General features: G+C 53.2%; 1 protein-coding gene and 1 pseudogene across 1 annotated transcript; both read right to left on the reverse strand.

The window, feature by feature from the left end:
• The window catches only part of LOC129461608 (protein tweety homolog 2-like), a 51,482-nt pseudogene extending 44,291 nt beyond the window's left edge, over window positions 1-7,191 (reverse strand).
• Window positions 7,192-7,296: 105 nt separating this feature from the next.
• Window positions 7,297-13,706, reverse strand: LOC129461609 (large ribosomal subunit protein eL38-like). Its single transcript, XM_055240775.2, has 5 exons — window positions 13,637-13,706; window positions 13,389-13,429; window positions 13,157-13,217; window positions 8,083-8,205; window positions 7,297-7,368 (listed from the first exon to the last, which is right to left on the reverse strand). Exons 2-5 carry the CDS (start codon window positions 13,389-13,391, stop codon window positions 7,343-7,345), a joined length of 213 nt encoding a protein of 70 aa, XP_055096750.1. The 5' UTR covers window positions 13,392-13,429; window positions 13,637-13,706; the 3' UTR covers window positions 7,297-7,342.
• Between the last annotated feature and the right edge of the window lie 384 nt (window positions 13,707-14,090).

Raw genomic sequence — 14,090 nt, forward strand, 5'->3', positions numbered from 1 at the left:
ATAACTAACACTTGCACAGCCTTTGGGAGCTTACTAAGATGTTTCAAGAACTGAGCTCATCAGTGTCTGGTCTCCCCTGAGGGGCTGGCTGGATGGTGACGGTGGCACTCACGCCCAGGCAGGGACACCGAAGTGCCTCATTCATTTGCTCAGAGAGACACTGCTGGATTCAGTGCCAGATGCCCATTCCCTTCTCCCCAACACTGCCCAATGGACACCTGGCTGGCTGCAGTCTTCTCCTTCCCAAGCAGCGATTGTAGCAGTTTCCAGTGTGCCAGGCACTGGCCACAGGCTTCATAATCCACGAACTCTCTAGTCCTTTTACCATCTCTTTAGAGTAGGAATCGTCTCCAAATTCAATCCTCCTCATCTGTCAAAGGTGAGAAGACTCAGGCTGCAGGTCTAGGCTGATTTGCTTCCAGACATACAGCCACATCTGGCAGCCCAGAGCTGGGTGCCTGCCAGGGCCAGCGTGCACTCATCCACAGCCCTGCCTTGGTGCTAACTTCTCATGCCTCTACTGACTGGAGGGTAGCCTCCCCACAATGCTGGTGACACAGGCCAAGTGGCCTTTGTGAGGACTTGGGCTCAAGTTCACTGAGGGGAGAGGGGCGAGGATCAACTATCAGGAGGACTGGGGGCTTCCATGGCTCCCAAAGACCCCAGAAAGTGAGAGCCCCTACTTCCTCAGGAAGGTTCTGGAACACTGAATTTGCTCAGGAAATCCCAGCTTACCAGGTGACCTGCTCTTCACCATCTCTGCACTTCCAAGAACGCTCTTGCCTTTGAGATCCCCCGCACCACCCACATCCCTAGGCCAACACCTGCCTGTTTCCATCCTTGCTTAATGTCTGATGCACATGCACCCACCCCCACTCCCCACACAGCCAGCACTGTGCATTTGACCATGTGGGGCATGAGCTGAATCCCTTTCTGCAGGCGTTTTGTTCAGTCTCCCCCAATCAGAGTCTGTGGAAGAGATCTCCTTCCTCTCCATCCCCCTACAGGGTACTGTCCTGAGACACAATGCTGAACCTCATAGCCATTCCATTGAATGATCTGTGTCACTGGCTCCTGTTATGTGCTATGGGACCCTCTCTACTAGGCATATGTGGAATATCTCATCTAATTCTTGCAGATGAAGGGAGCAAGTCTCAGAGAGGTTAAGACACCTACCCGTGGTCACACATGGAAAGAACCGGGAATCCACCCCAGCCAACTGGAGGGCAGAGCCCCCACCTCAAACTGCTTGGTGTCTGCCACAGCACTGTGCCCAGAGCCCAGCCGCAGAGAATCCCCAGCAATTTCTCCTGAAGACCTGCTGCCTTCGTTACCATGGTCAGCCCACGCCTGGCATGGCACTTGCCCCAGTCAAGATTGCTGAAGACTGGGATGACCGACGGTCCATCTGACTCTGTTAGTGACTGGTGCTCAGGAGGAAAGAAGACGTCCAGGAGAGACCTGTGGTCACAACAGGGGAACTTACCAAAACAGGAGCCGCCTTAAATAACACCCAGAGCCAGACTTCCGGTCCTGGCCCACCAGGCTCTCCTACTCAGCCATCTGAGTGGTGGGGAGGGGTGAGCGGGACCAGGAGCCAGTGGGCAGGGCTGGTGTCAGCTGCCCAGAAGCAGTGGCCGATGGGAAGGGACACCCTCTGGAACCATTTGATGCCTGGCACAAAGTGAGCCAGGGCCGGAATCCTGGGAGAAGAGGCAGAGGCTGGAGGTAGGTTCATCTGGCTCAACTGCCACCTGTCCATGGGACTGAGGGGGCTGTGGGCAGGCCCAGGCTCCACCAGCCACGGCTGTTGGGCAGATAGGAACTGTGTCTGGGGCCAGCAGGGTGAAGGAGTCCCCTTACCATCCCTACCCCCATCTAGGGGTCTTCTTGATGCAGTGAAAAGTTTAGATTTCCTCCAGTGGAGAGGAGAAAACTATGGCTGGAGACCCCAGGTGTGGGATCTGGGGCACAGGGTTTGGGATGGGGACACACACACACACACACACACACACACACACACACACACACACACACACAGCTGTCTCTGAAATCATATCTGCCTCTTTTCATGGAGGAGGAAGATTCCCTGGAGCTATGCCCAGGCAGCCACATTCTCAGGGAACACAGACTCCCACAGGCTGGGCTCTGGGGGAGGGGGGGTGTGTCCACCGACTGCCGTCTTGCTCCTGAGTGCCCACTGAACCCCAGGAAGGGGTCCTGATGCTCCCCTCCCTCTGGTAGGGCAGGCACCATCTGCCTGGGCCTGATGGCAGCCGGGTCGCCAGGGGTTATTATTAGACTCCCTGTCACTGGCGCTTGGGCACCTCACACTGGATCAGGATTCCCTCCAAGAGGCCCTGCTTTGCCCTGACCTGTCCCGTATCTGGAGAACTTGACACAGGGAGAGGCCGCCGGGGGCCAAAGTCCTGAGATGGGCGCCTGGCTCTGAACAAGTGGACCCTATCCTGGGCCACTGGCCCCAGAATCTTTGACCCAACACAAGGAACTGATACAGGTGGGCTCCCGGGGCCAGAGCAGGCGTGACCAGACCTGAGACGGGCTGGGAGATTCTGCAGCTTTGTTTGTCTGGGCAGGGAGGTCTGGGGAGCCCTGGCCCTGTCTGTGGGGTGCAGAATCCTGCCAAGGGCCAGCAGAGTAGGGAAAGGGCGGGGAAGCAGGGAGTGACTGCCCTAGGCCAGAAATTCAGGGCTTAGAAGGGGTGGGGTAGAGAGAGGGGCGTGGGGGAACAGGAATGGGTGAGTCTAGGACCAGGGGACACAGAGAGGCTGACTGTCAATGCAAGGGGGTCCTCAGGACAACAGTGTGAGATGGGCTGAGGGAGGCCACCTTCCTTCGCTGGAACAAGCCCAAGCAGCTGTGGATTCTCTGCGCTAGAGGGGAAGTGACCCATGCTGCTTCCCCAAGCCCTGCAGCCTTCCAGCTGGGACTCCCACCCTGCAGGCCGGGGCTGGGGAGGAGGGGTGCTGCGAAGACCGACTCGGGAGACTCTACTCGGTTTCTGTCAAACTTTCCTAGGCCACTCAGCCCCGGAAAGAAAGCGCCCCATCTTGGAACCTCAGATGGTCGAAAACGTCGGGGCACCCCTCAGCAACCCCGCACCTCGAGCGCCAGGATTACCCCGACACGAATGCGCCTGTCCCTACCCCTACCCCGCGCCGCCCTGTCCGCTCAGCGTTCAGCCCCTCACCCCGCAGGCGGTCTCGCGCCCTTCCTCCCCTTCCCCACGCCCACTTCACTCTGATCTCTTCAGTTTTCCCGGCCCCCCAGGTTCCCAGACAGGAGGGGACGCGGGCCAAGGGCCTGGGAGGATAGGGGAGAAGGGGAGAGGGGAGACGGGAAAGGGCTGCGTGGGGAGAGAAGGGGTCTGAGAGGCACGTGGGAAAGTGCAGGCTCTCGAGGGGAGAGGGGGTAGTGCGGGGACTTGGGGCGCACGTGGCTGGGGTCTGGGGCGGCGTGAACTCACCTCCTGGTAACTCTCATCGCTGGGGCTGAAGGTGCTGTTCATGGGCTGCAGGCGCAGGCCGAGGTGCGGGACGCTGTGCAGCCACACGACCCACCAGGGAGCGATGTAGTCCACGCGCGCCGCCTGCATGGCTCGGCCCGAGTGCTGCCCACAAGCTGAAGGGCAGCTGCGCTCACCTCCGGGCCGGGGCCACCCCACCCCGCTCCCCGTGCCTGCCCCGCCCCACCCCACCCCGCCCCGCCGCGATTCCAGTCTACCTATCCCAGTCTATGGTCAATAGCCCCTTCCTGGGCGGGGATCTGTCCTGGCCGGATGGCAGGAGGGAAGTGAAAAAAGCTCCCAGAATTCTCTAAGTCAGCTTCAGTCTCGAGGTTCCCGGGCTGCTTCTTATTTATGATCAGATCAAGGGTATAAGGTGTCAGTGGGGGCAGCCAGCAATCATAGGCCAGAGAGGGGCGACTGCCCGTCCCAAGGGCTTGTCACAGGGTAAGTAACCGACAGACTGGGAAAGGAAGGAGGAAATCTTCAGCCACTCGGTCACTCATTCTAAATTCACTCTCATTTTTTGGGCATCTATTGTGCAAACGCTGTGGACTTAAAAAGAGAAATAAGACGCCGTCCCTGCCCTCGGGAGCTCCTGGCGCATCTGCCCCAACAACTCACTGAAGCCGCCTACAGGATGCCTGAGTGAGGACAAGGTGTCTCACTCAAAATTTGCTTGATTCTTCCTGGCAAGTGGGACGGGTGAGCTTCCCAGAGGAAGGGACCTTGGAGCTGTGTAGCGGAGAAGGTAGGAGAGCGATGAGAGCGCCCGGAAGGGACAAGCATTAGGGGAGACTGAAGCGCATGCAACAACAAACTTATTGAGCACCTACTACATGCCAGGCACTGTTACATTGGTGATGTAACAAAAGCCAACAAAAACCCTCACCCCGAGCGCAGGCACCGCAGAGGGCGATGATGACCCGAGAAGATGCCAAATGCAGGCCAGGAGGGGGCTCTGGGGAAAAGCAAAGGAAGGGGAGGTTGCCCATCGGGGAGCCTCGCGTCCCTGGGCCCTCCGTACTCTGCACATATGCAGAGGCCCCCACCCGTCCTGTAACCGCAAACTGCTTGGCATGACTTGGTCAGCGGAGGGAGGAGCCCAGGCTGGAGGACAAGCAGGAGTCAGGGGTAGGTGGGGGTGGAGTGATGGGGTCGCGGCAGATTGGGCGTGGAAACCGCACTGGGCAGCCAGCCTGAGGGGTGCGTAGCCACTGAGGCAGGGACGCGGGTGAGAAAGGAGCCCCGGGAGGATGGGGGCAGGGCTCCTAGGGTTCTGGCTGAAGGGACCGGGTGGATGCGGGCCAACTGAAAACGCTCGCAAACACACATGGCTGCTGGGGCCCCATTCACCCAGTGCTCAAAGGCCCTGTGTCCATTAGAGGAAGTCCTGGCGTCGGGGCCTCTCCTCGTGGCGGTGATCCCACAGTTCTGGGGCCCCGCGGGAGCCCAGAGCTGAAGAGCCCCAGAGGCTGGAAACAGCCGTTCTTCTCTAATTGGGGTGCCTTTCAACAAATTTTCTTGAGCACGTTCTCTGTTCTAGAGGATACAGTAATGGATAAAACACACGTTCCCGCCTGCATGTTGTCTACAGCCTAGTAGGCGAGGTGAGGTGGACTTGTATCCTGCAAACAGAGATTGCAGGCCTTGCGAAATGTCAGAGTCCCTGCCGTAGGAAGAGGGCACAGTGACATGAGCTGAAGGATGATCGGGAGTCAAAGAGGGGGGTGCTGGGGGAAGCCTCTGTGCAGAAGGAACAGGACCCTGTGAGATCAGGGACTAAGGCCAGTGGAAGGGGAAGCATGCAAGTTCCAGAACAGGAAAGGGGAGCCGGAGAACTGCAGGAGCCAGGCGATCAGCTTGGAGACTGCGGCAGGGGAAGGAACTTCTTTGGGTGAAAATCTCATTTTAAAAGGTCTTGGTCTCTGACTCAGTCCCTGCAGTTGCTGGGGAAAGTGGACTCTTCAGGAAGGGCTCTGGTAGCCGCCTTTAAAGCCCCTGCCCTCAGAGGCCCCCCAAGTGGGAAGGGCCTGCCTCCTAGGCAGTGGGTGGTCACCGAGGACTGACTTTGAACCCGGGGCAATGGAAGACCCAGAAGGCTGGAGGCCTGCACATGGTACTGGAAGAAACAAACTGCAAAGGCTGTCCCTCAGGGCTATCCCCACAGCCACTGGAATGCAGCCCGGAATATCCAAACCTGTCAGCCCACCTGCACCCAGCCAGACAGCGACCATTCTAGCTGCTTCCCCGGAGGCCTACTGACCCAGAGAGGTGTCAAAAAAAGCTGAGGCACAACAGAGACAGACCTCTCAGACTGAGCAGGGAGTTGGAGAACAGTCTGCAAACCAGCAGCTGTAGCCCACCCCCCCCCCATTCACCTGGTATGCAGCCCTTAGGGGCTTGCTGAAGCCCCAGCAAGACAGTGGCCCACCTGAGAGCTTGGAAACACACCTATGCCCCAGACCACCGCAATCGCAATCTCCAGTTAGCCCCGGCCACCACAGTGAACTGCCTAAGTGCCCCAGATGACTGAGTCACAAGCCAGGGCTGGGAGGCACTTCACGAAAGGCGGCCTTCTCTAGACAAGGCTGGACACACCCCGGCAGGGCCTGTCTCCTAGGAGCTGGGATGAAACTCTGGACGATGTGCTGGGAACAAAGAAAACCCACGTGGTAAAGGCTGCTCTTCCTTGGGAATCTGCAAATGTTTACAGAACGGGGAAGGCTGAGAGCCGCCCACAGTGCCGCACCTGGGCCTGAGGGCTGGCATACCTACCCTCTCCCGGAGGAAACAAGACCCACGACCAGACTCACAACCACCTCACACCCTCACAATCCTTACAGAATATTCAAAGACTGGCACTTCAACCTTACAACCTGAGCGCGTTTAAATGCCTAACACAATACCAAGCACACTGTATACCACACTTTTAAAAGGTAGAGAGCTTAAAAAAACAAACACTATCTTGGGCACGAAGACAGGTTTTATGATGCCGGTCATTTCCAGGGGTGCTGTCCGCTATGGCACAGCACCACCTGGTGGCCACCCCAACCCACGCACCCCCCCCCCCCCACAATCCCAGCACCCTGACAGCAAGCCAATGAAACAGGTGTTAATATGGCTATTTTCCAACTGAGGAAATAGGCAAAAGTGTAGCATTTCTCCAAGTCAGTCAAGTTAGCGAGTGGTAGATGTGCTATACCTTGTTGCACCCATTTTGGGACCTGTTTGAATGGCATGCCCCACCACCGCTCCCACATCTGCCAGTTATGTTTAACCCCACGTGCTACTTCCACCATGGCCTCCCCACATCTTATTTTCAAACTCGGGCTTAAAACACATGGCCTCATTTGCCCACTGAGACCATGCTCAAGATTAGGGATGCGCTGGGCACGGAGGCTCACGCCTGTAATTCCAGCACTATGGGAGGCTGAGGCAGGGAGCGAAACCCTGTCTCTACTAAAAATACAAAAATTAGCCAGACTTGGTGACATGTGCCTGTAATCCCAGCTACTCGGGAGGCTGAGGCAGGAGAATCACTTGAACCCAGCAGATGGAAGTGGTAGTGAGCTGAGAACGCACCACTGTGCTGCAGGCTGAGCCGCAGAGCAAGACTCCGTCTCAAAAAAAAAAAAAACAAAAACAAAACCCAACAAACAAAAAAACAAAGATGCAGGAAGGAAGCAACAGGACCCGCATCCTGTTCCCATCAGAAGCCACTACCAGGTAGCATTTTTCCCTTTCCCATCTGCAAAGACTAAAGACAGTTAGGATTTTTAGTATTTTAACACAGTTCCAATCAGTGTGTCTGGTTCATTTCAGTTCCTTCACTGCCAAACCTAGAGGGAAAGAGACAAAAGCCATCCAGAAGACACATCTGAGTTGCTACTGCTTGTCTAGATTTTGTACTTAAGCTAAAGAGAGCACACAAGGTTCAGAAATTAGATCCACCAGTGAAGTTTCGGTTAAAATATTTAGTGTTTGATAAAAAGACTTGGTCTATTATATTCTATCTGTTCCCCTGTAAAAAATGGGGACTATCAGTACTAGCACCAAACTTGAAGGGTCATGAACAGGATTAAAAGAGCTCTAACCAATTGAACAATGAGAACTCATGGACACAGGAAGGGGAACATCACACTCCGGGGACTGTTGTGGGGTTGGGGGAGGGGGGAGGGACAGCATTAGGAGATATACCTAATGGTAAATGACGAGTTAATGGGTGCAGGAAATCAACATGGCACATGGATACATATGTAACAAACCTGCACATTGTGCACATGTACCCTAAAACCTAAAGTATAATAATAAAAAAATAAATAAATAAATAAATAAAAGAGCTCTAACCTCTCTTCTGGCCAAGGAAATGATTTCTGGCACTGTATATAACCTGAGAATCACAACTATTCCTCACACTCCCAACAGCAAGAGCAGATTCTTAGACCATAAAACAGGCTCTGAAATCAGAGGGATTCAAAACAAGATATAACATGGCCACACACAGCAACCTTCCAAACCCCACCCACCCCTGAAGTGACTTCAGGCTCACTCACCAGGGGGCAGGGACTGCTTCAGTTTCTCTGCCTTCTCTTTGTCAGTGATGACCAGGGTGTAAAGGTATCTGCTGCATCGAACTTTAAACTTCATATTGTCCTTATTTTTCTTGATCTTGACAGCTACCGGAGACCAGAATCAGGAATTAAATTGTATCACAGAAAACAGATGTGACACAGTCCATGTGCAAACACACTCAAGCAGTAAGCAGTATGCAGGAGATAGTCAGCACCCACCTCCAGTACCGTCCCTCTGCGCAAACAGAAAACACTATTACCCGTTCCTCCAACTTGTGACTTTTATTGGGTACACTGAACACAGCATTGTAGAATATCCTCTATCAACCTTATTATCTTTCTTATTTCTACTTTCTTTTTTGAGACAGTCTCGGTCTGTTGCCAGGCTGGAGCGTAGTGGCGCAATCTTGGCTCCCTGCAACCTCCGCCTCCCAGGTTCAAGCGATTCTCCTGCCTAAACCTCCTGGAGTAGCTGGGATTACAGGCGCGCACCACCACAATCACCTAATTTTTTGTATTTTTAGTAGAGATGGGGTTTCACCATGTTGGCTAGGATTGTCTTGATCTCTGGACCTCGTGATCCGCCGGCCTCAGGCTCCCAAAATGCTGGGATTCCAGGCATGAGCCACCACGCCTGGCCTATTATCTTTTTTAAAAGGGATGGAAGAAGTGATAAAGTAAGGAGACGGGCCCTCTGCTGGGACTGAGCGCTTTTCAGCATTCCACTCCCGGAAATCACGTCTCCGCATGTGAGATGACATTCTGGGCCAGTAAGAGCTCGTTCTTCAGGATGCCTCCAGCCACTGCACACAACATGCACCCAGGCTTTTCCTTGAATTTATGTGGAATCCATTTTCTGGGTTCTTTCCTGCTGCCAAATTCTACCTCAGGATCACAGCTCAGATAAGACACAGCTAACATGTACCTCAAATTCAGCTGTGTGGGGTTTGAATTGTGCACCACTCTGGTTATGTACTAGCAGTATCAATGCATTGCCATCTGGCTGCTGTGAGATAACCCCTTCCCAGGAGTAGTTACCACTCCATGTACTCGTTGAATGCCTTGTTCCAACTCTTTAAAAACTGCTCAGAGATACTCCCAGGATTTGTTATAATAGCAGTGATGTGCCAATCAAGAAGCAGGTGGCCGAGGGCTAAACATGGGCTCTAAGGCTTCAACACAAGCACCTGGCCAGACGCAGCACACATCACTTAACCTGGCAGATGCAGCACAAGATGATCTTGTCCTCGCAATTCCGCAACTCCATTTCTGCCAGTAACTGCTATAGGAATGGGGTACATCAGAGGAAGCAGCACTGTGACTCAGAGCCTGCCCAAAGCACAGGCTGCCTGGACTCTTGTTCTTAATACATCCAGACACCTGGATATTCATCCAAACTAACCCATTTCAGTGTAACACTGCCCCTAGCAGCTGAACTAAGCTGAACACCACTTGTAAAAACACATGGAGCTCTTCAAAATGTTTATTCAGTTGGGCGCGGTGGCTCATGCCTGTAATCCCAGCACTTTGGGAGGCTGAGGTGGGCGGATCACCTGAGGTCAGGAGTTCGAGACCAGCCTCACCAACATGGAGAAACCCCGTCTCTCCTAAAAATACAAAAATTAGCTGGGCACCTGTAATCCCAGCTACTCAGGAGGCTGAGGCAGGAGAACATGGGAGGCAGAGTTTGCAGTGAGCCAAGATTCTGCCACTGCACTCCAGCCTGGGCAGTAAGAGCGAAACTCCATCTCAAAAAAAAAGTTTACTCAACATTGCCGTACGTGCAGCAATTCCATTTCTAGGTATATACCCCAAAGAACAGTTAGCAACCACAGAAATATTTGCACACCCATGTTCAGAGCATTATTCACAACAGCGGAAATGTAAAAGCAACACAATGTCCATCAATAGACGAATAAACAAACCGTGGCCTATCCACACAATGGAAACTCTGGTCTGGGTGTGGTGGCTCATGCCTGTAACCTCAGCACTTTGGAAGGCTAAGGTGGGAGGATTGCTTGAGGCCAGGAGCTGGAGACCAGCCTGGCCAACATAGATCCCGTCTCTAAAAAAACAAAAATTAGCCAGGCATGGTGGCGCGTGCCCGTAGTCCCAGAGACTCTGGAAGCTAAGGTGGGAGGATCACTCGCACCCAGGAGATCAAGGATGTAGTGAGCCATGATCACACCACTGCACTCCAGCCTGGGCAGGAGTGAGACCCTGTTTGAAAAAAGCAAATTCCGGGCCGGGCACGGTGGCTCACGCCTGTAATCCCAGCACTTCGGGAGGCCAAGGCAGGTGGATCATAAGGTCAGGAGATAGAGACCATCCTGGCTCACTCGGTGAAACCCCGTCTCTACTTTAAAAAAAAAAAAAAAAAAAATTAGCCCGGCATAGTGACAGGTGCCTGTAATCCCAGCTACTCGGGAGGCTGAGGCAGGAGAATGGCATGAACCTGGGAGGCGGAGCTTACAGTGAGCTGAGATTCCACCACTGCACTCCAGCCTGGGCAACAGAGTGACACTCCATCTCAAAAAAAAGAAAAAATAAAAAGGCAAATCTGACACATGCTTGAGGACGTTTGAAGAGAAGCCAGTCACAAAAGGTCAAATATGCAATAGCAGACCCACTTGTATGGGGCAACCAGAGCAGTCACATTCAGGGACAAATTGGAAGGTAGTTGCCAGGGGCTGGGGAAGAATGGGGAGCCAGTGTTTAACAGGGAGTTTCAGTTTGGGAAGATCAAGTTCTGGAGATGGGGGGTGATGGTGGCAGCTGCTCAACAATGTGAATTTACTGAATGCCACTGAACTGTACAATTATGCTTTGCTGCCCAGCCCGGAGTGCAGGAGCATAACCATGGCTCACCGCAGCCTCAATTTCCTGGGTTCAAGCAATCCTACCTCAGCCTCCTGAGTAGCTGGGACCACGGGCACAGGCCCGGCTAACTTTATTCTTTTGTAGAGACAGGGTCTCACTCTGATGCCCAGGCTAGTCTCATCCATCTGCCTCAGTCTCCCAAAGTGCTGGGATTACAGATGGGAACCACCATACCCAGTGTAAATAGTAAATTTTATGCTACGCTTATTACACATTAAAAATTAATGCAACAATTTTAAAAAGCTTTTTCAACAAACAGCTACTGACACTATACTATCCCCAGGGGACTGTGACTGCTACCTTTAAAGCCACATCATCTAAAATCAAGATTCCCAATTTTTGAGACAGTCTCGCTCTGTCACCCAGGCTGGAGTGCAGTGAGACAATCTCAGCTCACTGCAACCTCCGCCTCCTCGGTTCAACTGATTCTCCCGCCTCAGCCTCCTGAGTAGCTGGGACTGCAGGCGTGTGCCACCATGCCCGGCTAATATTTTTATTTTTAGTAGAAACAGGGTTTTGCCATGTCACCCAGGTTGGTCTTGAACTCCTGGTTCAAGCGATCTGTCCGCTTTGGCCTCCCAAAGTGCTGGAATTATAGGCATGAGCCACCATGCCCGAACCACCACCCTTTTAAAACACAATCAAAGGGTGGTGTCATGTTTAACTTGCTGAGAAGGGTAAGTTACCTGCTGGTAGAGTTGGGCTTCGAACTAGGCAGTGACCCCATATGGTCTGAAATAAAACTGACCTGATAACCTCATCTCTTTATACAAAACCCTGGCAGACAGACATCATTCCCACCAGATGCTATTTGTTCCCACAGGTGGTCACTACCTCAAAGGTGACAGCCTGTTTTGGGTAATGGGGACACAAATATGACCCCCATCTCTGCGTACCCCCAACTCACTGAAGGACTCTCCCTGTACACCAACCACCGTCTGACACCACCGCTGGCACAGAGCATTAGAGATGGCTGGTGTCTTAGCCTACCTTAACAGACCTGTCCCATGCAATCCCACTTCCACATGTGACCTGATTCTATTTCACGCAGCTGAAAAAAGATGACTCTGAGTTAAAGTAACAACATAACTCAAGACCTAGCTTGTATCAAACACAAGCCCCCAAATCTCCTTCAAGTATCACAAAGAGGTAACACAACTACCTCTCACGCTTGGTGTAAAAATTTAAGTAACTGGGCAGCAGAGATTGGTACCTATCCATCGAAAACCTGCTGTTCAAGGTTTTTCATTAATCACCTTCTTTCCCCCGTATGTACAAGTTGGGAAACATACCTATGACAGTCCAACTTAAACTTTGTGACTTTACAATGATGATAATGCGATATACATTCAGTAGAAGCCCTGCTTCAAATTTTGATCTTGGTGGGTCGCAGTGGCTCACGCCTGTAATCCCAGCATTTTGGGAGGCGGAGGCAGGTGGATCATCTGAGGTTAGGAGTTTCAGACCAGCCTGGCCAACATGGTGAAACTCTGTCTCTACCAAAAACACAAAAATTAGCCAGGCATGGTGGCGCGCCCAGCTACTCTGAGGCAGGGGGATCGCTTGAACCTGGGAGGCGGTAATTGCAGTGAGCCAAGATCGCACCACTGCAATCCAGCCTGGGCGACAGAATCAGACTGTCTCAAGGAAAAAAAAAAAAAAATTTTTTTTTAAATATTTTTCTGGGCTAGATAGGTATACCTTCTGACACTGGCCGGCGACCACAGGATCACGACGTAAACGACTATACTGCAGTGTGCCGTCCTCAATACACTACATGCAAATATCCGGCACTTTATTACAAAATGGGTTTTATGTTAAGATTTTGCACAACTGCAAAGAACCTAAACTCTGTGTTTATGGGACGTGTGTCTTGAGGCTTTCGCGCAGTGGAGATTCCGTTCCGAGAATTTTCCGTATTATACAAAAGAAAACAACACAGGGCAGCCCCTGAAATGCTCGCGATTAGCTAAAGATAGTCCTAGAAATTCCAGGGCCTCAACGTGCCCCACACAGATCTTTCTCATGGGAAATAGGATGAACCACTGCTCCCAGAGAGCCAGGCACACACCCAGACGGCCTAACCCGTCTCCTGCCTGACATTCCGGGTAAGACGCTCCCGGAGCAGTGCCAGGGTAGGCACCGCTCATCTTGAGCCTTCGGAGCAACTACTTACATTTGGCATCCTTTCGTCGGGCTGTGAGCAGGACGTCCTTAATTTCTTCAATTTTCCGAGGCTGCGGCACAAAGGAAGCGAGTAAACAGATAGGAAAGAAACACGTCTTTCGGCGATGGTCCAGTCCACCAGCTCTTCCCGGCCTCCGGAGATCCTTGGGAGGCTCTCTCGCCCTCGCCCCGGGGCCCCACGAGCCCACCCCGGGAAGGCATCAGGCAGGGACTGTACTCACCATGGCGACGAGGCGCGCTGGGCGCTGGCGCGGACCCGGACCTGCGGGAAACAGTCCTCGGCGTTAACACGGCGCGGGGGCTGGCAGCGAACCCCGTTTTCCCGCTCTCCCCCGAAATATCGGCCCCATCGCACTCCCCTTCTCCTCCCCGACACCCTCCACGCGGACCTGGAGTCCCCAAATTTCACCTGGCCGTGGATTGCCCCAAATTACCTTTCTCACCCGCCTATCACCCTAGAGATACTCACAGTAAGCGGCAACCGGGAAAATGGACGAAAAAGAACGAGACTTCCGTTTCCGGGCAGTTAAGCCCTCCCAACGAAGGAAACTGGATACGGTGCCTGTCGAGGGTCAAGACTCATGTAGGCGTTCGCACTTCCAATTTCAGCAGCCCTGCCCCCTTGTGGTCGAAGTCAACAGTGCAGCTCCAAGAATGGAATGGACCATCCTGGCTGCCGCCCTCCCTCCGCCTCCCTCCTCCTGCTCCTCCCCATCCCTTCCTCCTATGACCCCCGCCTCTTCCCCATCCACCCCTTCCTGTCTTGCCCCGCAACCCCCAAACCCCAACCTGCCTTTGCTAGGTTTTAGCTCAGATTCAGTTTGAAGAACTAACGCTTATTCTCCACGGCTTTCATTGGACCTGCGCACGGGCATCTACACAGAAAATTCTTCATTTAATGGCAGGGACCCTCGTGTGCACCT

Source organism: Symphalangus syndactylus, chromosome 14 (genome assembly GCF_028878055.3).
Source record: "Symphalangus syndactylus isolate Jambi chromosome 14, NHGRI_mSymSyn1-v2.1_pri, whole genome shotgun sequence".
NCBI classification, from domain to species: Eukaryota; Metazoa; Chordata; class Mammalia; order Primates; family Hylobatidae; genus Symphalangus; species Symphalangus syndactylus.